The 26092-nt window shown below is 43.4% G+C and overlaps 1 protein-coding gene across 5 annotated transcripts in view; it reads left to right on the top strand.

The window, feature by feature from the left end:
* Window positions 1–26092, top strand: part of Slc44a5 (solute carrier family 44 member 5) — a 270243-nt gene that overhangs the window by 223449 nt on the left and 20702 nt on the right. For all 5 annotated transcript variants that reach the window (XM_045138870.1, XM_045138867.1, XM_045138869.1 and 2 more), the window contains 7 exons: window positions 4926–5010; window positions 8633–8758; window positions 9867–9927; window positions 10490–10613; window positions 12279–12362; window positions 14170–14282; window positions 20641–20772. In XM_045138870.1, the coding sequence (XP_044994805.1) occupies window positions 4926–5010; window positions 8633–8758; window positions 9867–9927; window positions 10490–10613; window positions 12279–12362; window positions 14170–14282; window positions 20641–20772 (725 nt within the window). The remainder of the gene's footprint in view (window positions 1–4925; window positions 5011–8632; window positions 8759–9866; window positions 9928–10489; window positions 10614–12278; window positions 12363–14169; window positions 14283–20640; window positions 20773–26092) is intronic.

Below are 26092 nucleotides of genomic sequence, written 5' to 3'. Positions count from 1 at the left end.
GTGCTTACGCCTAAAAATCTTGAACAGAGCTGGCAAAAAGTGTTTCCATGCCAGAGTGAAATGAATATATATCAGGGCGTGTGAGCAATTTGGATGCCTCCAGACAGAGGCACACACTTGGCTCGCAACCATCGATGTGCTCGGGGTCACAGTGGCACTGCGTCCATCCTTTGATTCTCACCTACAGGAGACATTTCTTACATCTGAACTTAAAATCAGTATTCCAAGAGGCCACGACCATATTTGAAATGTAAGATTTGCCCTTTTGTGTTTTATCTATGCTGAGCCCAAAGGATTCTCAGAGACACTGGAGTTTTTCTAAAGTATCAAGAAAGATGAATGAAACCGAGATTTGAAAGGGAAAGGGAAGGCTTTGTTGCTGTGTGCAGTCTCTCTGTCTTTTAGTTGAAGGGAAGTTGTTCACGATGTTGGCTCGCAAGCCTCCTCTTTTGGCATTTCAACTGAAAAGTGAGAATTTGATTGATTGTGATGCCACCTTCTGGACACTACAAAAACTTCAGCTGAGAGGACTTGATCCCTGGAGCCCGCCAGTGGCTTGGGAAGACTTATGTGTGCACCCAGGGTTGATATGAGGTGCAGATCAGCTAAGGATAAGCTCTTTTTGTAGAATGGAGTTCTGTTGTAAGTTTCCTGTTCAGTTTGATATTAAATGAAACAACAATAAGGTTGCGTTCAATTCTCTGACGAACTTTTCATAGCAGGAGTCTGTTGAGTATCTCACCGGCTTGGCCCAGTCCCCTACGTGGTTTAAATTTGCATAAATTTAAATAATATTTATGCATGTGAGAGAAAAATTGAAGAGATGGAGAACCTAATAAAAGGAATAGTGTCCCAGCTTAAGGCTGTTCAATCACAGTTATATTCCACAGTGGTGTTCTTTCTGTTTCTAGTTTTGGTTCTTGAAGTTTTCAAAATATATGTTTAAATAACATGCTTATTCCTTTGTTTTATATTGTCCCAACTTTAGATAACATCCACTGACCACCTTCTATGGTAAAGAAAGCTTGAACTTATTTTTTAATTTAAAAATTTTTATTTTAGAGAGAGAGAGAGAGAGAGAGACAGAACTGGCATGCTGCTGGGGCATCAGCCCCTGTTTCCGAGCTCCAGATGCTTGTGCCACCTAGTGGGCATGTGCAACCTTGTGCTTGCCTTACCTTTGTGTGTCTGACTTATTTGGAATCTGGAGAGTCAAACATGGGTCCTTAGGCTTCACAGGCAAGTGCCTTAACCACTAAGCCATCTCTCCAGCCCAGATTTAACTTACTTAAGTTACCTCTTTGACCACTCGCCTCCCATGTCTGACAGACTTTCATATAGTCCCTGCCACATGTGTTGATGGTACGCCTTTACTTACTTCTTTGCTGTTCTTGCTTTATTCCGCAGGAGCATGTGGTATGCATATATGTGTTGGTATGTGCGCACATGTGTGGATGTGCATGTGGGTACCATGGGTTAGTGCCAGGTGTCTTTCTGGATGGCTCCCCACTTTACTTCCTTGGACAGGGACTCTCACGTGAACATGGAGCTCACACATGTGGCTAGCCTCCCTAGCCAGCTTGCTCATGGCTCTCCTTTCTGTCTCTGGCATTGCAGGTGAACTTCCATGCCCACCTGTTATTTACCTGAGTGCTGGGTCTCCAGATTCCAGCCCTCTCACTTTTTCAGCAAGTACTTTACCCAGTGAGCCATCTCTTCAGGACCTCTCCTGCACTTTTGGTAGACTCTACACTCTTACTAGAGAGCAGACCAAGGCGTTAAGTGGGGATTTGCCGGCTGTGGCACAGCCCTCTGAACTCTGCTGGTGACGGGGCTGCTTGGTGATTGTCACGTTCCCCTAGGGCATTCACTGGTGGGAAGCTGAATATCAGGAATGCACTGCCTTTTTGGAGGGGTCGCCTTTGGTAGTCTCAAAAGAGAGGGTTTTCGTCCTCCCCGAATGTTGAAATTTTGGATGTAGGGGCTCCAGGAAAACCACAGAACAACAAATTTTCAGTTGGCTGCATTTTTCACTGTCAACTTTGAGTCTAACACTTTGTTGACTTATGTAGTAGGCAGTTTTTGCTTTACTATTCCTATAGCCTGGCAGGGGGTTCAGCCCTGGACATAGTTCCACATGCATTCCGTCGTCCAGGCGCTGATGAACTCTTGGGCCAATGCGCGCTCATCCTGTCTTCCGCATCTTTAGCTAGTGTGTTTTGTCTTTCCTGTTTTCTGTGTGGAATGTTTGCTCTTTGTTTCCAACACACACATGGGCTCTAGAGTTTGGTTCATCATTTTGAATTGAGAGTTTCTATCATTTCTGTTTTCTTCACCTCTTACTGGAAATACAAGTTACATCAAACAATAAGCTTCTTCCTCAGTGGCCCCTTAGAATTGTTGCTGTCTATTGGACACCTCAGGAATCGGAGGTGCACTGAAACTGAAGGGCATCAGCAACATGGGTAAAATGACTAGATTTGTGCTGAAAATTATAAAAAAGTATTCTAAGATATTGGAAACACTTATTTTGGAGTTGGGCCTGTTCACTCCACACTTGATGTATGGCTAAAGTGAGCTCAGCTCCCAGTCCCATTCTGTCATCACGGGGACATCAAGGTGATTAAGGGGTCAGCCACATCCTTGAGGATAAGATAATCTGTGAATAACTGGCGCCTATGTAACAGTTTACAACTGATAAATCAGTGCCCCCCTCCCCATGAACTCTTTGACACTTTCAGATATACCATTCATAGTTTTAACTTCTCCTAGGAAACCAGTAGTCAGTGACATGTACTAATTTACTCATTGGTCTGGGTACAAATGTGAATCCCAGTCACAGTGAGGGTGTGTGGAGGGTGACTTGATGAATGGTGGCCCTGCAGAGTGTATACATGTGTAACCAGCTTCATGAGCCATTTCAACGCAATGGAAAATATATACCAAATTGGCTGAATTTTTCTCCTTTTATTGCCTTTAACCATGTTTTTACTTTTCCCCCAAATCTCCCTTATTCTGGGTTTGATACTTCAGGAAGATTATAATAGCTTTCCAGACATAGTTCTACTGGGATCCAACTTAAAATTTCCATCTCATGTCTTTCATTCCTCAGCCCCTGAGTGACCTGGTAAAGGAGTCTGATGCTGGGGAAGAGGGTATGGCCAGCCCTTGCCCTTCTTTTCTCTCCCTCCCTGCCTCTGGCTTTCCTCTTGTGGATGGCCACTGCCCTAGTCCCGTATGTTCCTGTTATCGCAGAGGAGACATAACTGAACAGCCATCTTTGGTGTGAGCATCCGAACAGGGGCTTTCTGGGAGGAGCAGTGGGAACTTTCTGGGGCGTCCTCACTGCGCCCTTGTTGGCTGGTGCGGGGTGACTGTGGGCGTGCCGCCTGCACGCGTGGTCAGCTCTGCTCCTAGTGGCTCGCGTGCACGGCCCGGTCAGGAGGTACCGCCCATTTACTCCGCTCAGGGTCCACTAGAGGATGCCACGCTAGTCTGTGCTCACTGGGGACACCTTCAGTTTCTCTGAGACATTGAGAGCCCTCTCGTTTGAAATTATAAAGTCAGTATACTCTGCCTTCTATGAGGAGGTGAGGGAAGGTCCTCGGAAGTCTGGTCACTGGCTCTCTCCACGTGCACGCTCCACTTCCCTTCCGCCCACCATTGACGGCTTCCCAGACAGGAACAGGAAGTGGGTGGAAGGGATGGAAAGGGCTTGCTGTGACTTCTCAGGGAGGGCTTTCCCCATTCTTAGAGCGGAATCCCGCTTGATTCGGAAACCATAGAAACACTATTGCTCTACAGTGTCTTGTACACTTTATGCTATGTAGGTAGTCATAATAATTGGGGCCTTGCCAAGGTCTATAGGTGGTTAAGACTGTGGTCCTTAACATGTGGTTGGGAGATGACCTGTTTCCAAATCCACTTGGGCGCTTCGAGGAAACAGTGCCAATTCCTAAACCCCGTGGAACCAGAAAGCAGGATTTTTTATGAACACCCCAAATTTTCCCATGAATACTAAAGTTCCACTTGTTGCACATTCACTGCAGGTATTGTGTCTTCCCTCTACCACTGTGGAGTAGGTTTGCTTGATAACCTCTCCATTTCACTAATGAGGAAATTGAAATTCACAAGAGAGCAACAAATGGAATATTAGTTGTGTTCCATTGAAAGCTAGCTACTCCCAATGACTAAAATTTCAACAGAAATGACCACTCAACTTGTTTATCTTTATTTTAGGTTGTCAGTGTAATATATGTCTACATTTGGGGAACCTTTAAAAACACAAAAAGTAACTGAACAAAAGCATCAATGTTTAGACAGAATAATTTCTTGTTTGTATATCATTTATTATACCTGCTTTTACATAGTTACAATAAAGTCACATTTTAAGACTCTCTAACAAGCTGGTTTCCCAAATCAATATTTGTGAATCTTTCCATTAATCAAACATGTTCTTCAGCAATATTCTTACTTAGTGATGTATAATTGTGAATTTAGCCAACCCTTTGCTGATGGACAGTTAAATTATTTCAACTTTTTCTAAATATAAAAAAATGCTATGGGGCTGGAGAAGATGAGCTAGCAGTGTTTGCCTGCAAAGCCAAAGGACCCTGGTTAGATTACCCAGGACCCATGTAAGCCAGATGCACAAGGAAGTGCATGCATCTGGATTTGTTTGCAGTAGCTGGAGGCCCTGACATACACTCTCTGTCTTACAGACACATTCTCTCTCTCTCTCAAATAAGTAAATAAAATATATTTTTTAAAATGATGTGATTCTTAGACAATTTAAAGGGGTTATAACTATCTAGAGAAAATGAGACAAAGTTTTATTTAAGGAGTTTGGGGTCAGACATGTTACATAACATATTTCCCACAGTAAATAAAATGTTATTTTGTTGTTGTTGTTTTCTTTTTAACAGGAACAAGTCCATTTTGTTTTACTTCAACCTGTTCAGGTGCACCAACCCCACCACAATGGTAAACCTTCAGTGCCCCACCACACAGGTAAGAAGGTACATGACTCCCTCCATGGTGGTAAACCTTAGTGCCCACCACACAGGTAAGGAAAAAAGTGTCTTCCAGCTATTCTTATTGATTCTTGGATGAAAGAATTCTCAAGTTCTGTTTGAGTTCTGTGTTTAGTTTGGGAAGACGTAAGTAAGATCTCATATTTGTTTATGCACAATCAGAACTAAACATGGATGAATCACTTAGCATTTTAAGGATTCTCAATGTTTATTTATACAACTACTTACATTTATAAATAAGTCATTGCATCCCATAAGGTAAATGCACTATGGTTAAGGTCAAAGCTCCCATCAGTTTTTTAGTGACTTGAACATGATCATACTTACTTTTTGACTGTATGGGAGCACAAAGCATGTGTCCATGAACATTAGACTGCTATACTCCAAGTTTCTTTTATCTAGTAAGTCTAGAACCTTGAAGTGCTCACCACAATATGTATCTAGCTACCTAAATAAAGGAGGGAGTCTTGCAATCATCCTCACTTTGCTGGCAGAAATCACCTGACCAAGGGCAACTTGTGGGTGGAAAGTGTTTATTTGCCTTACAGCTCAAGGGGAGCTCCATGATGGCAGGGGAAAACAACAGTATGAGCAGAGGGTGGTCATCACATCCTGGTCAACATCAGGTGGACAACAGAAGCAGGGGAGTGTGTCAAACACTGTGAATGGGGAAGCTGGGTATAACACTCATAAGCCCACCCCCAACAATATATTACCTTCAGGAAGCTCCAATTCCCAAATTGCCACCAACTGGGGACCTAGTACCCAGAACACAGAAGTTTATGGGGTGGTTCCTGAATCAAACCACTGTATTCCATGCCTGGCTCCCATAAACTGATAGCCATCCATGATAAAATGCAATGCATTCAGTTCAACTCTAAAAGTCCCTGTAGTTTTTATCAATCCCAGTGATGTTCATACATTCCCACAGTCCACGGTCTTTTAACTGGCCAAAAAACACCCCCAAAATTATAATGGCACAGAAGAAACATTCACACTGCAAAAGATGACATTGGGCATAGCAAAGAAAGATTCAACCAATACAAGATTTCAAACAAATAGGGCAGGGCTGGAGAGATGGCTTAGTGGTTAAGTGCTTGCCTATGAAGCCTAAGGACCCCGGTTCGAGGTTCGATTCCCCAGGACCCATGTTAGCCAGATGCACAAGGGGGTGCACGCGTCTGGAGTTCGTTTGCGGTGGCTGGAGGCCCTGGCATGCCCATTTTCTCTCTCTCTGTCATTCTCAAATAAATAAATAAAAATGAACAACAGCAACAAAAAATCTTTAAAAAATACCAAATAGAGCAGACATCAAACTCTGTAGTTCCAAGTCTGACAATTCTAGTTAGTGAGAAGTCACCAGGTCCAATAATTGTAACCAGCGATGAGTCTCTGGAGTTCCTGTAACTAGGCTACTCACAATCCCTGAAAACTTCACCAAGTGCCCGCAGCTCTCCTTGGGAGCAATTCCATAGTCATGGCATCTCCACTGCAACCCACAGTTCATTCTCATGGCTCCATCAGGCCTCTACACAGCTTGCTTCACACTGCCCATGGCTCTTTCCCAAAAAACAAAACTGTGTAGCAAATTCGTTGACCCTCTATTTCCAGCATTTATTATACTCCACAGTAACAGGTGGGCTACCAACTTGTTAATCCGGTGGGGTGGGGGGGGGGCGAACAAAGCCAACCTTTAAGAACACCAAGTCCTTCAGCATTCAGGCCCCTTCATTCAAAAGAGTTCACGTTATTCCTAATGTTCCAATGCAGATCAACTGTCCCAATCTTAATGATTGTAATCTCTCAAGCAATTGCAGCTGAATGAGCAGAAGTTTTTGGCCCAAAGATTTCATTTCTTTCTGTGCCATATCCTTGTGCTAATACCAGTCCATTTCTATGCAATGCAACTCTGCACAAGTTCCCAGGGCATGGGCATAACAGCAAGCTGCTCACACAAATTGCTTCTAGCCCAGTCCAGGCAAAGCTCTTTCTCACAAGCCAAAGCTCACAGTCCACAGTTCTTACTGCACTCAGGTCTTTCAGCTCTGACAGAATAGTCCATCAAGCTATACTTACAGCACTGCAAAGTGTCTCTTAGGCCAAGGTTTCAACTCCTTCCCCATTCCTCCTGCAAATCAGTTACACAAGTCCAAGAGCTGCACAGTCGGGTTTACAGCAGAGACTGCTCACCTTGGTGCCCACTTTACTCTTGCACTCAGCTTCGCATGGCTGGCAGAAAGCACTCGAGCAAAAGCAGCTTCCGGGAGCAGAGGCTTTATCTTGGCTCACAGACTCGAGGGAGCTCATGATGGCAGGGAACACGACGGCACGAGCAGAGGGTGGACATCACCCCTTGACCAACATAAGGTGGACAACAGCAACAGGAGAGTGTGCCAAACATTGGCATGGGGAAACTGCCTGTAACACCCATAAGCCCGCCCCCAATAATACACTGCCAACATTTGCATGGGGAAACTAGCTATAACATCCATAAGCCCACCCTCAATAATACACTGCCTCCAAGAGGTGTTAATTCCCAAATCTCTATCAGCTGGGAACCTAGCATTCAGAACACCTGAGTTTATGGGGGACCCCTAAGTCACACCCCTGCAGGGCCTCTCTGCCCTTGTCTAGATGGTGGGCACACAATTGCAATCGTGATTGACTGTGGCAGATGCTTAGACCTGGCTTACTCGTTGTGATGATAAACTACATTTTTAGAAGTGTTGAAAATTCACTACCCCTGATTACATAAATTATCAATATTCAGAGCATTGAACAACAGCGTTTTATTCATGTACAGGAAATAAAACAAAAGTCTAACCTTAAATATGTATAATCTTCACAAAATCTTGAGATATGCTCATCCATTAGTTCAGAAAATCATAAGAAATTGATCATTAAAAGTTCATCATTGTCCTGTGGTAAAGGTCACATAAATGTGCACATGTAGTAAAACTTCATAAAACTATTCCCATGCAAGGCACACATGAATGGTTATGAAACTAGTTCAGGGCTAGAGAGATGGCTTGGTCGTTAATGCACTTGCCTCCCAAGCCAAAGGACCCAGGTTTGATTCTCCAGGACCCACATAGGCCATATGCACAAAGTGGTGCATTCATCTGGGGTTCATTTGCAGTGACTGGAGGCCCTGGCATGCCAATTATCTCTCTCTCATAAATTGAAAATTAAATATTTTTTTTAAAAAACTAGTGCAATATAATGAGGTATGTGGAGTACAGCAATTGAAATGTTGTGGTTATAATATTATTGCCATCAAAGGAATCTAAGTAATAGGTATGTAGAATTTACTATTTCTCACGACTACATATAGATCTGTGATTATTTCAAAATCAAAAGTTAAAAATGAGAACTTCATTGTACTGTGTCTTGTTTTCACATGTAGCAGCATCAGAAAGCAAGAAGTATGTAGGTTGGCAACTCTGTGTGGAACTGAATACTATAAAGTAAAAATAGACCAGTGATTTAAATTCCATGTGTAAGAAACAGTGCTTTACTGTTTATTATGGTACAGAAATTAGTGACTTCACCCTGGTTTTTTGTCAATTTAGGGCTCATCATGCTTCCCTTTTCTATAGATCTGTGTCTCTAAGTGCCCAGAAAAATTTTTAACTTACTTGGAAATGCAACTTTTGTACTATAAAGACAAAAGCTACTGGGATTACTACAGTCAATTCTGCAAGTCCACTGCTCAGCCTGTGAAGGTCTGTATACTTGAGTTTACAATAAGAAAAGAATTGAACTTTAGTTTCAGTTGCAGGTGTAGCATACTAATTTTGTTTCTAGAAAAATCCTGAAATCTAAGAGATGACTACTAAAGTTACTATTCTACTAAAACACAAATGCAGCAGACACACTCACCAAATACTATTTGTGGTGTTTCATGGTGTAGATTGGGGAGTGAAGAGAGACTGGCATGTCGGTAAAGTTAGCTACAACTATGTCCCAACATCAACAAACAGATTTTCTGACAGTCAAGAGCTAGACTTAATGTCATTTGTCCTCAGCATTTCATTAGTGCAGTGATGAAGTCCCAAGGCAACTTAGAAGAATTTCACTTCTAAGCCTAGTTTATTGACTACTCATAAAAATGCAACACCATCTACATTTAAGTTTGATATTTATACATGATCACAAGTATTACTAAGTGGTCTGCCACCTTTCAGAAGAGGCTGCTTTTCTAAACAATAGTATTGAAGGATCAGAAATTCAGAATGTGCTAAGACACAGCTCCAGATGTGTGTTTCAGTTTAAGATGATCTGATTTTATTACTGTTGATTCAATGAGGTCATTTACAAAGCTTGTTCATACCGAAAAGACTCAAAACTCATCAAAGCAGAAAATTAGAGGCTGGCAAAAGAGCTCAATCTTAAAAGAGACTTATAACACACTCTCCAAGGGTCAGGGAACATAGTAGGGGGGCAGAAAGACTGCAAGACCCAAGGGAGGGAAGACATACTCTGAGGCATGGTCCTCCCCGTGGGGACTCCCTGGTTCATTCACGACCTCACAGTGCTTACCCATCACTACACTTAGAATGGCCCTTAGTGGAATGGGGGTGGGAGACATAAGAGTATAATCCCTAAAGGAATATAGTCAATTCGCAATGTGTTCACATATTAAAGTTCTCACTAAAAATTTTAAACAAAAAGTTTGTCCAGTAGAATTTGTGTGACAATCTTACTAGTCATGGGGGAAGTGATTTGCAGTAATGAGATAGAGTTAAGTTTCCAATGCACAGCATTTTTATAATGATAGAGTGGTCAGCACATAGCCTGGGAAATGTTGACATTCACTTCCTTCTGTTTCAGTCTCTTGCAGAGATCTTAATAGACGATGACTGTCCAACAGCCATTTTCCCAAGCAGAACTTGTAAGTGGTAACACAGAACTTGTCAAAACATTATTTTATGAAGTTTCCTTATTTCAGTTAGTGCCACTGAGGCCAAGAATGGCCCTAGAATGACCCAGACTCAATTAAGAGGCAAAATCAAAGCAAAGCCCACCCATCTGACTCCAGTGAGGAATATTTCCATGGGAATTCCATGAGGCAAATACTCCTGAATGCAACCACAGTTAGTCAGAATTCCTCTGTAGAGTAGAGATGAGGCATACCCCTTTTCTTTATCATTTAACATTTGGTGGTGTTATGTGTTTTCTTTAGTGAATCTATATTTCCTTAAATTTTTTAAATGAGGTCATATCCTATTTAGAAAAAAATTAAATAGCCACCGATTTCCTATCTTAAAGCCCAAATACAGAGAAAAAAAAAAAACTCCACATAAATTTCCTGTGCTTATTCATGCTTAGCAAGTAACATACTTAGCAAGAATGTGGCTGTAAATAACACGAGGCTTAAGGAAGAGCAGCACAACAAAGAAGAGCATCAGAGGAGGAGTGGAAAGCAGTGACCATGGCTTTATGGACTTTTACAGTTCTCCAGAGATGTTTTCCTGACTTCTCTACCAGAAGTGGCAATTTGACAGTGGGAAACAAGATGCGCTTTGAAGATGGGAGTGGACACATGAGGAATGTTTTAGAGCTCAGGGAGGCTGCAAAGTATGTTGACTTATATGTCTAGTTTCAGCTTCATGCATCCTGTTATGCCCCCAGTATGAAAGCTCCCATGGGTTAGTGGCTGTGGAAAATGGATAATGTGTTGTCACTAACCTTGTGCCTTCTAGATAGGACAGCTTGGAATGGGCTGATTAAGAAAAGTATGCGGGGCTAGAGAGATGGCTCAGTAGTCAAGGTACTTGCCTGCAAAGCCTAACAACTCAGGTTCAATTCCTCAATACCCACATGAAAAGCCAGATGCACAAGGTGGTGCATTCATCTGGACTTTGTTTGCAGTGGCTGGAGGCCCTGACACACCCATTTTCTCTGTCTGTCTCTCTTCTGTATCTCTTTCTCTCTCTGCTTGCAAATAAGTAAATAGATACTTTTTTAAAAAAACAAGGAAAATTATAAAGGGGCTGGAGAAATTTCTCAGTGGTTAAAGGTGATTGCTTGCAAAGCCTGACTTCCTGAGTTATGGCCCAGGTTTGATTCTCCATTGCCCACATAAAGTCAGATGCACAAAATGATACATGCATCTGGAGTCCATTTGCAGTGGCAGGAGACCCTGGCATGGCCATCCCTTCCCTCAATTTGTAAATAAATAAATTTAAACAAGAAAATTGTTTAAAGGAGAAACAGAATGAATCAGAAAGACAATATTTTCAAACTAGTTTAAGCCTTTCATGACCAATAGGAACAGAAATATAACGTTATAAATGATACTATTGTCCTGCTAATTACTACATCCTAACTAGAGAGCAGTAAGTTTACAGATCTTAAGGGGGAGCTGTGGCACAAAGTTTTCTTCATTGTTTAGAGATGCATTTCCCCACATATATACATGCACGCATTCACATAGAGTCATGTGTACACAGTCACAAATAGCATGATGGCATGTCTCACTAGCTGAATTCAAAAATGAAAAATTCAAGAGTCTAAATTCTGTTTCCATTTTTTAATAGACAGTAGACATGCAGGTGGTATAGTATAACTCCTGTATGTTTAGAATGTAATAGCAATGTAGATGAACCTCAGAAATGCAAAGCTGTGTGGAGGAAGAAATCATAAAATAATACAACTGTGATTCCATTCATACAGAAGGAAGCAGAATTAAAATGAATTGTCCTATGATGCATATGTGCATGTTCTAGAACTTAAAAGAACTATACAATTATCATGATGGCAAGATGGCTCCTTTGGGAGAGAAGTAAGGTGCTGTGATGGGGGCTCCTGGGCAGATGACAGTATTAGGCCCAAATGTATTCACTTGGACAGCTGATGGAACTGGACACAGTGGCGTGTGCATGCTTTGACATGTAGCCCGTGACCCTTTCTGCTACAGTGCTGTCAGAGGAGGGAGGTGGACTGCCATCAAGTGTGTTTTCCAACTTAGAAGCTGATCGTACCACTGGCACTTGTCTCTCACAGTGACGTTTCTGCAGGTTGCAGGCATGTTCACACCCACTGGAGAATAATCTCCTCACTGTTTGTGAAAGGCAGCCCCCTTGGGTGTGCAAGTGTCCATGTTTGCAGCCTTTTGAAAGAGACGTTTTGTATATTGCCATGGCTGAATAAATGGTCACTACTGCTAGGTGGCCCCTTTGATCATAAGGACATTTCTCTCATGTTAAGTCAAAAATAATTCATTTGTCCTTTGGATTTTAGTGGCATCAATAAAATTCTTGATGCAAAGACTATTGGATTAAAAGTGTTTGAAGACTATGCAACAACTTGGTCTTGGATTCTCATGTGAGTGAAAACTCTTGTGCTTCTTCTCTGCCACTCCTGATGTTGTCTCTGTAGTGCTTTCTCCCCACTCATTGTTCTTATCCAGGGATGACTGGTGGAATCACATCTCACTGTCATTTTCTTTTGCAGATGGGGGAAGAGTAGGATAAAGATATTTGCAAATATGTCCAGTGTTAGCAGAAAGTTATAGGAATGGAAAGTTTTAAAATTATTAATACATATTTTGTTTATTTATTTGAGAGAGAAAGAGAGGGAGAGAGAATTGGCATGCCAGGGCCTGTCATCTATCCAGTGACAATTATGATCAAAAGACTTATAAGAAACAGTATTTGAGACTGTGAATGCTGTAGGCAGGCCAAGCCCTGTTTGTGATGGAAACTCAGATGGCACCAGTGGTGTCAGAGGTGAGTGGGAGAGGCAGAAGCCTCCGTCTTAACGGACTGTCTGTAGAAATTGTGCCTGAAGGTTCCATTCTGATTTTAACCAGGATGCATGCTGTCCAACTCCAGGAAGAAATTCAAACAGACAGAAAATAGCCTCACTACCTCGTGCTTGATGAAGCCACGTGGCTGAGAGAGTGAGAGCCTTGCCTCACCTGCATCATCACGTGGCTGAGAGAGTGAGAGCCTTGGCTCACCTGCCCTCATCACGTGGCTGAGAGAGTCAGAGCCTTGCCTCACCTGCATCATCACGTGGCTGAGAGAGTGAGAGCCTTGGCTCACCTGCCCTCATCACGTGGCTGAGAGAGTCAGAGCCTTGCCTCACCTGCATCATCACGTGGCTGAGAGAGTCAGAGCCTTGCCTCACCTGCATCATCACGTGGCTGAGAGAGTGAGAGCCTTGCCTCACCTGCATCATCACGTGGCTGAGAGAGTGAGAGCCTTGCCTCACCTGCCCTCATCACGTGGCTGAGAGAGTCAGAGCCTTAGCTCACCTGCATCATCACGTGGCTGAGATAGTGAGAGCCTGGGCTCACCTGCATCATCACGTGGCTGAGAGAGTGAGAGCCTTGCCTCACCTGCCCTCATCATGTGGCTGAGAGAGTAAGAGCCTTGGCTCACCTGCATCATCACGTGGCTGAGAGAGTCAGAGCCTTGGCTCACCTGCATCATCACGTGGCTGAGAGAGTGAGAGCCTTGGCTCACCTGCCCTCATCACGTGGCTGAGAGAGTGAGAGCCTTGGCTCACCTGCATCATCACGTGGCTGAGAGAGTGAGAGCCTTGCCTCACCTGCCCTCATCATGTGGCTGAGAGAGTCAGAGCCTTGCCTCACCTGCATCATCACGTGGGGCCAGACGTAGTGTCTGCTGGTGTCTGGCATCACACATGCCTCAAAATAATTAGACCACTATGAGCGACACCGACTACTGATCACAAGTTCAGGGTCTCTGTGGCCAGTTATTTGTCATCTTCCTGCCTGGAGTCTGTTGTTACTTCCCAACAACCTCACCAAGCAAGGTTCCCATTAGTCGCAGGTGGAGAGAGCAGGAGATTCATCACAGGCATATTTCATAATTTGTCACCAGTAGTGAAGGGTTGAAGGGTCGTGCCGGGTGAGCAGGGCAGCAGAGAGGCGAGAGCTGTAGAGTGCAGGGCACGAAGGTGCCTCGCGTACACAGACTCGGACCACCATGCCCTCTCCTCCTTCATGCTGAAGCTCTTGTGAAAACCAAGGTTATACTTATCACTGCCTTGTTCCTGTGTAACCTAGAATGATTTTGAATAGAAGGAAAGTGCTATCTGGATTATTTCGTTACGACATGCTTAGCCCACTGAGTGCTGTTTCTGGTGTGGCTTTTCCCTCTAGTGGCCTGGCCATCGCCATGGTCCTTAGCTGGATATTCTTGGTATTGCTGAGGTTCATTGCTGGATGTCTCTTCTGGGTCTTCATGGTTGGTGTGCACAGCATTGTGGGATATGGTAAGTATCGCACCTCTTAATTGCCAATCATCCAGGGGGCTGGGGAAATGGCTGGGTGGTTAAGAGTGCTTTCCATGCATGCATAAGGACCTGGGAGGTCCAGAGACCATCTGGGTTCAATTCCCCAGCATCTGAGTAAACACCTGGGTGTGTTCATGCATGATTGTGACCCCAGCCCTGTGGGGAGCACCAGGGCTCACTCAAACTGCAACTTTGGGCTCAAAGGAAATATGCAGATGAGCGACAGAGGACACATCTCATGGTCTCCTCTTGCCTCCTGTAGTGTGCATATCTGCGCACGCAGGTACATAAACCACACACACTATAGCACACTTACTACACGTAACACCGAAGTAAAGCATCTAAGAAAATGTTAGCACTTATAATGAGGTATTGCCCTCTAGAGGCAAGTATTCTGAATTACACTCACTGGATGGAGAGTTTACTTCAGGGATGAACTAATAATGCTAACCCCAAGTTGTAAAGGTGGTATAAAATTAATGCTAGCTTCCTTTCAGTCTTCTAAAATATTTGAGCAGTTTATGTTCAAAGGAATGATTTCCCATACAACACAGTTTTGATTGACAACATGGTTTCATGGTAGTAGATACCAAAAATGAAAATCTCCTGTTTCTATCCCTCAAAGAGCATTACACACATCAGGGTAAGACTGGCTACAGGCAAACTCCACATTCTACAATTAGCCTGGATTGTAATCCAGCTGCGTGCTATAGAAGAGGGTAGCTATGGAAAGGTTCTTAAGCATCGAGAAATGCAGCTCCTAGGTCTAAAGTACCAGGACAATAATGGACTCCTCATAGAAGAAGATTGAAATGATTGAATGGGGCCGTGAGTGTCTACGTTACCAGAACAGTGCCCGGGACACAGGGCAGGGGACGTGGTGCGTGGGACACAGTAATGATTGGTGCTTTGTGGGGTTGTCACTGTCCTCAGGAAGTTTCTAGTGAGGAATTCAGGCCAGCTGCTTGTGCTATGCAACTGCTTAGGAATCCTCCTGAGTTTCTACCTGAGCACAGGTCACACAGCAGAGGTTGGTGCCACCTGGACTTGCTCTGAGCAGCCCGGTATCAGCAGAGGTTACTCTGTACAGTAGCTTAGCAGTTACCCAATCGAAATTCCACAGAAAGCTTTGAGTTTGAAAGTCTTGTTTTAGTGTTCCTACTTAAAGCCCCTGTCATTTGTTGCTGGAGAAGCATGTGATTCCATCACTTATGTATTGTCACTAGGAGCAGGAGAACAATAAGGTTGGCTATTGGCTTAACTGACTTCAGCCGCCGGAAATCTGAGACTAGGTCTAGAGCAACTTTGACAAGGCGAAGTAGGGAGACGATTATCAATATTTAAAAGGTACCGAAAAAGCAATCAATTTCAGCTCCCAGGCAACTCTTTAGGTCACTCCTAGCCCAGCAATCCATTGTGTGACAATTACCTTGAAGATGTTCACAGTGAGAAAATATCCAGTTAGGTTATACTAAGACTGAATGCAACTGACCTGTGCTGTTACCATGGGCAGATGATTATCTACATATCAAGAATAGCCAAGCACTTCCTCTTGACAGCCAGAAGTTAAACAGGGCATAAAATGTGGGTATGTCGTAAAGAGCAGAAAAAATGCCAGACTGTTCATGTGCAAGTGTGCGCACATAATAATGGCCCATTCTCATTGAGCTGAAGATATTAAGAAGTTCACAGGGGTCTTATAACTGGTCAGGAATATGCATTTGGGCTTTCAACAAGGAAGGAACAGTGAGCATCCCCAGACACATGACACATTAACTATGATTTTTGGCTGATGTGGGATTTTTCTAATTCACCCTATCTTCAACCACATATAGGAAGTGTGAGCACAATGATGTGTGTAAACTATTTTGAAATCAGGTGTCTTTTGTACTTGTTGTGTAGTGATGTGATTGAGGAAGGAGAGAGGAAGAAAAAGACATTGGAAAACACTGTTTAGTTTTCTACATCAGCAAGATTGCAGGGAATATACTGGCTGAAGGACCATCTTACTATGCAATAACAGAATATAACTGTTGTGCTATATTAAGTTTTATGGGCTATGATTTGATGAGTGTGTTTTCAGCTTCCCATTATTATAACAAAAAAGCTGAGAGAGTGAACTTATGAGGAGAAAAGCTTAATTTTGGCCCAGAATTCCAGTTTCTCACTTCAGGTCAGGAAACATGTTCCACCAATAAGCACCACTATGGGAGGAAACAGTAGAGGACACGGCTCCTATCATGAGACACATGCACACCGTGGGAGGACACGGTAGAGGACACGGCTCCTATCATGAGACACATCCACACCATAGGAAGACACGGTAGAGGACACGGCTCCTATCGCGAGACATCCACACCATGGGAGGACATGGTAGAGGTCACTGCTCCTATCCTGAGACACATCCACAGCGTGGGAGGACACGGTAGAGGTCACTGCTCCTATCCTGAGACACATCCACAGCTTGGGAGGACACTGCTCCTATAGTGAGACACATCCACACCATAGGAAGAGACGGTAGAGGACACTGCTCCTTCATGAGACACATGCACACTGTGGGACGACACAGTAGCGGTCACTACTCCTATTATGAGACACGTCCACACCGTGGGAGGACACAGTAGAGGTCACTGATCCTATTGTGAAGCATACCCACACTGTGGGAGGACACAGTAGAGGACACTGCTCCTATCGTGAGACACATCCATACCATGGGGGGACACAGTAGAGGACATGGCTCCTGTCATGAATCTCGTCCACACTGTGGGAGGACACGGTAGAGGACACTGCTCCTATCGTGAGACACAGGATGAAGGGGAAGGAGAAGGGACTAGAGTGTCCACGTCCACTTCTTGTCCACGTCCACTTCTGTGCATACCCTCTCTGAGGAAGGATCTGCCACTGGTCCCATTTTTTTAGAATCTACTGCTTTTCTCTGGTAACACCCTGCTTGCCAATCCTTCAATACTTGGCCTTTTTGGGACATTCACCAACCAAACTATATCATTACACTCATAAGAAATAAAGGAATTCTCCCTCCAATGGGGAAAAATGATACCTCAAGTTCAGATCAAAGTGAACTAGGCAGGCATATGAATCCCTTTGTAGCAGATACATCAGCTAGAATCAGGAGACTGAGATGGGAACTCTGGGGTCACCCAAGAGTTCTGCAAGATGCCTGAAGGGATGTGTTTGGTAGTACCCTTTGGCTGCCCACAGGAACATATGCAAATCCCCTCTTAATGAAAGTCAGTTTACACAACTGGGTTTCCATAGATTAACATCAACACAGTGTCAGATTACCAGACATGCCAGGAAACAATCTTGCGTGAGTATGAACAGACCATCCGTGTCAGGTTCAGGTGTTCCGTAAATCCAAATGTAGGAAATAACAGGTCGGGAATATGAAATAATCATGTATAAAATGTTTAAAAAAGTAAAGAGAATCACAAAAATAAACAGGAAAAAAGCCTTTGCCTATGTAAAGGTAAATCAATAGAACTTTTTTTTTTTTTTTCCAGGTAGGGTCTCACTCTAGCCCAGGCAGACCTGAAACTCACTATGGAGTCTCAGGGTGGCCTCGCACTCATGGCAATCCTCCTACCTCTGCCTCCCAAGTGCCGGGATTAAAGGCATGTGCCACCAAGCCCAGCTCCCAAATAGAACTTTTCAAAATAAATACTTGTTGGATTAAAAATTAAATACCAAAATAAAGAATTAATAAACTGAAGGATGAACCTCAAGTAATTACCTAAAACATAGAAGAATGTGGCAAAAATATTGTTTGTTTAGTTAAAAATGGAGGCAGATGTAGGAGGATCTCTATGAGTTCAAGGCCACTCTGAGACTACTTAAAGAATTCCAGATCAGTCTGGGCTAGAGTGAGTCCTTACTTCAAAACATAAAAATATATAATAATAAATGAAAAATGGATAGAGACAAGATTAAGAGTAATGCGACATATGCCAGTCACATCTGAAAATTATTGACTGAGGATTTTCTAGAACTGACAAAAATTGGAAACTGATTGTACCAAGGAGAGTAAAGACAGAAATCCACATCAGTCATACCTCTTTACTTAGGCATTGAGCATCAGATGAAGAATGCTGTGTACAAGAAGACTGTTAACATGCAATAGTGGACTAGTGGGCAAAGATTCTACTCTGCTGACGCTTATAGCTGAAGCATATTGTATATTGGAAGGTGATGGTAACTGAGGAAAACACAGCCCAGGCAGAGAGAGACTGATACCTTCATGTAGGGCAAGGAGTACAAAATACAGTATGGGCAGGATAGGGGTATGTTGGAGGCTGCTTGAGCTCGGCCCAACATCTTGCCCGTGCTAGGCCATGGCTCTGCCATGGAGCTCTTTACCCAGCCCCACAGTCAGTCTTTTTTTTTTTTTTTTTTTTAATGTGAGGAGTTATGTGAAAACATTTGGAGGAGGCTGTAGAGTTAATGAGTGGTGACCAGGGAGAAGTTCGAAGGGGTAGGTCCAGCCAGAGACAGAGCCGTGAGTTTTGTAGAAGATTGGACAGATGGGCGGGCTCAATGAAGAGGCAGGAGGGGAGGAGGTCATAGAACTTGTGGAGGCCAGAGCCTTAAAGGCTACTGTGAGGCCTTAGCTTTTCCTCTGTGGGAAATGCAGTGGGAGGCACTGTGGGGCTATAAGCAGAGGAGAGATGGGATGCTATTACTGTGTTGAAAATAGACCATATTGAGGCAAGAATAGAAGCAAAGCAAGGAAGCCATTGCAATTGCCCGTGACACACGCGGGGCCTTGGGCAGAGGTGGTGGAGGTGGAGATGCCCATACCCTGCTCTCAGTGGGCAGTCCACTGCACTTCCTGGCTTGAGAGCAGCTGTAAGAGAGTGAGAGGGACAGCAAGGGATTCCAGAAGAGTTATCAAAACCATGAAGCGATATTGAGCTGAGAAAATTAATTGGTAAGCATGAAGGTAAAATGCAATTTTAGGTCAAAATGTACCTTAGATATTGGACAAACAACCAGAATGGGGCGATTATTTAGTGATCTAAATATTCACCTTCAAGTGTGATTACTAAGCTTGCAGCAAATTTTCAAGGGTTCTTCTCAAAAGAGGGTAATTTCCACTCAACTAGAAGAAGAAAAATACAGACTATGTATTAACAGAAATGGAACAGTTTTTAGTGATAATAATCAGAAGAAAAAGTAGAAATGAAGTGTAAGCACAGAGTGGATCAGGAAAAGGAATAGAAGGTAGAACAAATATAAATATATTATTGCAATATATATAAAACATTCATCAAGTAGAATACAGAATGTGTCAGGTCTGGTTCAAATCTATACATACAAGTTGTAACTGAGTTGTTTTCAAAAGTCATAGAACATGAAAGAAAAGATGGCATTTCAAAGTGCAAGGATGGACTAAAATATTAGCAGTTATTAAGTGAAATATATCTGTAGAAGTCATAATAATGTCAAACAAAACAGATTTTGAAATAAAAAATACTATGGATAGAAATGATCAAAATCACTAAGGCAATACCAATTTTAAACTTGTACATCTATTAAAATACCTTTAAAGGGGCTGTAGATACGGCCTTGCGGTTAAGACACTTGCTGGCAAAGCCAAAGAACCCAGGTTCAGTTCCCCAGGACCTATGTAAGCCAAATGCACAAGGTGGCATATGCACATGGAGTTCATTTGCAGCAGCTGAAGTCCATGGCATGCCCACTCTCTCTTTCTCTATCTGCCTGTTTCACTCAAATAAGTAAATAAAAATAAACTATTTTTAAAAGATTCCTTTAGCCGAGCATAGTGACGCACACCTTTAATCTTGGCACTTGTGAGGCAGAGGTAGGAGGATCATCATGAGTTTGAGGGCACCATGAGATTACATAGTGAATTCCATGTCAACCTGAGCTAGAATGAGACTCTACTGTGAAACCTGCCCTCCCCCCCCCAAAAAAACCCTTTAAAGTTCTTAGAAGTATAAGAATAAATAAATAAGTGAATAAATAATAAACTGGTATTGATTGCAAGTCAGGAATGCTTCAACATACTTTTCTGCTGAGTGTATATACCATAATATATATAAGGAGTCCTGTTGATCGATAGTAAGGAAGTCTGTAGGGAGCCTGATGCTCCCACTGCCATCCAGATGAATGCAGAAAGCTTTCTCACCAAATAGAGAAGCACGTTTAGACTCGTGTCCGAGGAAGCATCCATGGTGTGACCATGATTCTTGCCTTTGTAGAAATGGTGACATTGATCAGCTTTGTGTAGATATGCATGATATACAGCTTTTATCTCAAAAATAACACTTTATGTTGGTTGTTTTTTCTTCTTTTCAAGGAATATTGTACTGTTTCCAGGAATACAACAGACTTCAGCAACATCCAGATTCTACCTTGACTATATATGACATTGGGATTCAAACTAATATAAGCATGTATTTTCGCTTGAAACAAACATGGTTCATGTTAAGTGAGTGGATTTTAAGAGCTTATTTTGTTAAAATTATTATGAGGGGACAAAATACACTTTTGTTCAAGGGAGATCTTGAGTTGGTACAACCTTTTAAATGCATTTACTCTTAATTACTGGTAAATGTCTATAAGCTACAGTAAATGGGAAAGTTTCTGAGAAAAAAAATTGTTATGTAGACTAAATAATCCTATCCAAGGTTATCAAGGCATTTGCTCTCAAATTAAAGTGGCTTTATTATGGATGTTAATAGACATTAACTTGAAGAAAAGATGTTTAAAAAGATGTAAATGACTAATGTTTCAAACTTGCTCTTAAAGCAAAAGAAAAATGAAGACCCTCAATTTTTCATAACCAGAGATGCAAAGTACTGATTGTAAGCATTTTGAGGAATAAGGAACTGAAAATGAATTTATCTTCTGAAGCGTTTGTTCAGATAATAAGTTAGTTAAGGTTAACATTAATGATTTTTAAAGCAAGCTGATTTCAAAGCTGAGTTTAATCTTTTATATCCCCATAATGGGAAATTCACATTCATTAATTGAAGTTTTTAAAAATAATCTCTAATTAGATGTTACTTTAAAAAATGCTTTCCTAGCCTGGCGTAGTAGTACATGCCTTTAATCCCAGCACCCAGGAAGCAGAGGGAGGAGGACTGCCGTGAGTTTGAGGCCACCCTGAGACTCCAAAGTGAATTCCAGGCCACCCTGGGTGAAAGTGAGACCCTACCTCAAAAAAAAAAAAAAAAAAAAAAAAAAAAGCTTTCCTGGGGCTAGGCATGGTCACACACACCTTTAATCTCATCAGTTGGGAGGCAGAAGTAGGAGGATTGGTGTTAGTTCAGGGCCAGCCTGAGACTACATAGTGAGTTCCAGGTCAGCCTGGGCTAGAATGAGATCCTACCTCAGGGGGTGGGGTGGGGAAAGAAGGAAGAAAGAGGAAAACATACTTTCCTGTTTTGCTATTGGTCCTTCAGTGGAAGAGAAATGCGATGAGGTTTTCAGATAGAACCTGTGGAAGGTGATACCTGGGGGCTACCATGCCTCTTAGCATGTGCTCATCTCCTCCACCATGACTCTTAGCATGTGCTCATCTCTTCCACCACAGCTCATGGCATGTGCGCATCTCCTCCACCACAGCTCATGGCATGTGCTCATCTCCTCCACCACGACTCTTAGCATGTGCTCATCTCCTCCACCACAACTCTTAGCATGTGCTCATCTCCTCCACCACAACTCTTAGCATGTGCTCATCTCCTCCACCACAGCTCATGGCATGTGCTCATCTCCTCCACCACAGCTCATGGCATGTGCTCATCTCCTCCACCACAGCTCATGGCATGTGCTCATCTCTTCCACCACAGCTCATGGCATGTGCTCATCTCCTCCACCACAGCTCATGGCATGTGCACATCTCCTCCACCACAGCTCTTAGCATGTGCTCATCTCTTCCACCACATCTCATGACATGTGCTCATCTCCTCCACCACAACTCTTGGCATGTGCTCATCTCCTCCACCACGACTCTTAGCATGTGCTCATCTCCTCCACCACAGCTCATGGCATGTGCTCATCTCCTCCACCACAGCTCATGGCATGTGCTCATCTCCTCCACCACAGCTCATGGCATGTGCTCATCTCCTCCACCACAGCTCATGGCATGTGCTCATCTCCTCCACCACAGCTCATGGCATGTGCTCATCTCCTCCACCACAACTCTTGGCATGTGCTCATCTCCTCCACCACGACTCTTAGCATGTGCTCATCTCCTCCACCACAGCTCATGGCATGTGCTCATCTCCTCCACCACAACTCTTAGCATGTGCTCATCTCCTCCACCACGACTCTTAGCATGTGCTCATCTCCTCCACCACAGCTCATGGCATGTGCTCATCTCCTCCACCACAACTCTTAGCATGTGCTCATCTCCTCCACCACAGCTCATGGCATGTGCTCATCTCCTCCACCACAACTCTTAGCATGTGCTCATCTCCTCCACCACAGCTCATGGCATGTGCTCATCTCCTCCACCACAACTCTTAGCATGTGCTCATCTCCTCCACCACAACTCTTAGCATGTGCTCATCTCCTCCACCACAGCTCATGGCATGTGCTCATCTCCTCCACCACGACTCTTAGCATGTGCTCATCTCCTCCACCACAACTCTTAGCATGTGCTCATCTCCTCCACCACAGCTCATGGCATGTGCTCATCTCCTCCACCACAACTCTTAGCATGTGCTCATCTCCTCCACCACAACTCTTAGCATGTGCTCATCTCCTCCACCACGACCCTTAGCATGTGCTCATCTCCTCCACCACAACTCTTAGCATGTGCTCATCTCCTCCACCACAACTCTTGGCATGTGCACATCTCCTCCACAACAGCTCTTAGCATGTGCTCATCTCCTCCACCACAGCTCATGGCATGTGCTCATCTCCTCTACCACGACTCTTAGCATGTGCACATCTCCTCCACCACAGCTCTTAGCATGTGCTCATCTCCTCCACCACAACTCTTAGCATGTGCTCATCTCCTCCACCACAACTCTTAGCATGTGCTCATCTCCTCCACCACAGCTCATGGCATGTGCTCATCTCCTCCACCACAACTCTTAGCATGTGCTCATCTCCTCCACCACAGCTCATGGCATGTGCTCATCTCCTCCACCACAACTCTTAGCATGTGCTCATCTCCTCCACCACAACTCTTAGCATGTGCTCATCTCCTCCACCACAGCTCATGGCATGTGCTCATCTCCTCCACCACGACTCTTAGCATGTGCTCATCTCCTCCACCACAACTCTTAGCATGTGCTCATCTCCTCCACCACAGCTCATGGCATGTGCTCATCTCCTCCACCACAACTCTTAGCATGTGCTCATCTCCTCCACCACAACTCTTAGCATGTGCTCATCTCCTCCACCACAGCTCATGGCATGTGCTCATCTCCTCCACCACAACTCTTAGCATGTGCTCATCTCCTCCACCACAACTCTTAGCATGTGCTCATCTCCTCCACCACGACCCTTAGCATGTGCTCATCTCCTCCACCACAACTCTTAGCATGTGCTCATCTCCTCCACCACAACTCTTGGCATGTGCACATCTCCTCCACAACAGCTCTTAGCATGTGCTCATCTCCTCCACCACAGCTCATGGCATGTGCTCATCTCCTCCACCACGACTCTTAGCATGTGCACATCTCCTCCACCACAGCTCTTAGCATGTGCTCATCTCCTCCACCACAACTCTTAGCATGTGCTCATCTCCTCCACCACAACTCTTAGCATGTGCTCATCTCCTCCACCACAACTCTTGGCATGTGCACATCTCCTCCACCACAACTCTTGGCATGTGCACATCTCCTCCACCATGCCTCTTAGCATGTGCTCATCTCTTCCACCACGACTCTTAGCATGTGCTCATCTCCTCTACCTTGCCTCTTAGCATGTGCTCATCTCCCCACCATGGCTCTTAGCATGTGATCATCTCCATGATATCTGAGGTCCACCATGGTTCTTAGCATGTGTTTTAAAATTCATCTGGGCTTTTTATCCAAGATCGCTTGACTTAAGCGTAAGCCTGAATATGTCACCATTATGCTGTTTGACTTGCTCATAGCATTAGCATTCTTTCCTTGTGACCAATGTGCAGACATATTCCACCTTGAGAGCCACTGTCCTGGATTGCACTAAAAGTGAGGAAAGATTACCAAAAAGAGGCATTTGGAACAAAGGGGCTTGGACATCTCTGAGACATGTTTTCTTCATGCTGGTGACAACTTTGTTGTGCTCTGTAGCAAAGAAATCCCCATCATTCTCTTTTTTTGTATAATTATTTATTTAATTTATTTTTATTATTAGATCTCCATACTGCTTCCATGCCTCATTTATTTTATTTATTATTTATTTTTGACCCATTGATTAAAATTAAGGCTGCTTGCATACTTGTGGAAGGGAGGTTATTTACTGGAGAATTAGGCAGTCCTCCATGGGCCCCTCTAAAGGATTTGATTTTCCCTCTTCCAGCTATCATCAGTTTCCACTATTTACTTCAGGAGGTGTCACATCTCATGGGCCCCTTCCTCATCAGTTGTGAACAGGGAACCCCATTTGCCTTGATCCCATGACTGTTTCATACTATTTTCTATTTGCTCTAGTTGTAGCTTCTCTATGTTACTGCAATGACCAGGCATCTTAGGAATTTCCCCTCATCACTTTTCCCCAGTCTGAGTGATACCGCATCCCCTCAGCCACCCACTTAACTATTGTCTGTCCTTTCTCAAGGAGATTAGTGCTGCTCATAAAGTACCAAAATCTCAGAGTGATCCACGGTAAAGTTGTATAGCCACCCACACTGTCTCTGAGGATCACCCATACAAAGTCATGATTATTTGAATCAGCCACTGGAAAAACAAACAAATGTATGTTTAGGAAAAGAGAGCTTTCTAATTTTTTTTTTTAAATCTAGTGATATTAATCTATTCTCAAATGGTCCTTAGTTTCCATGACCTGTTTATTAGCCGTTGATTGGTTATCTGATCTGTAGTAGGACCAGAGACAAAGGCATGCTTGTGATAGTATACTTATTTAGAGAAACACTAAAAAATAGATCTAAATAGTTAGAGATCTAAAGTGATATTTCTATCAGTCCTAGGCTGTGTTGGAAAATAGTTCTCTTTCTCTCTCCACGGTTAGTCAGATCTATGTCCTTGGATAAATTTCTAAGTCCCCCAGGGGCCTAGATTCCTCTGTTAAATTAGTTTTGCTTCTGCTTTCATAGGATTTTAACTTTGTTTTCCTTGCATGCTTTTATTCAGAGGAGGGAATATAGGTGTCAACTTAAAGAACAATTAATTATTTTCATGTCATTGAAAATAGGTAGAAATTTAAGATACAATGATCACCAAAATTTTAATCTCTGGATATATAGTGATTTGATATGCTTAATTCTCTTAGGCTTGTTGAAAGATATACTTTTAGCATTGACTATATTCCTGCTAATTTTGAACACTTAGTAGTGTCTTAAGAAAACAAAATGTGCATCAAGACATAAATACAGGTTTGGGGAAATAGATCAGTGGGTAAAGAGACTGCTGAGCAGATGAGGACTTGTCCAGATCCCTAGCGCCCACGTGAAATGATGGTGTACAGCTCACATTCCACAACTGGGGAAGTAGAGACAGGGACTCTCTGGGGCTCACTGGATAGCTAGTCTAGCCAGATCCAGGAGCTCTGGGCTCAGCCAGAGAAACCTGTCTCAAAGAATATGGTGGAGAGATTCTGAGTCCCTAACAAGTGTCTTGCTTGCACATGTG

The sequence above is a fragment of the Jaculus jaculus genome, chromosome 19, assembly GCF_020740685.1.
Source record: "Jaculus jaculus isolate mJacJac1 chromosome 19, mJacJac1.mat.Y.cur, whole genome shotgun sequence".
Classification (NCBI taxonomy): domain Eukaryota; kingdom Metazoa; phylum Chordata; class Mammalia; order Rodentia; family Dipodidae; genus Jaculus; species Jaculus jaculus.
Note: the sequence above shows the minus strand (reverse complement) of the source record. Positions and strands in the feature narration are given on the sequence as shown.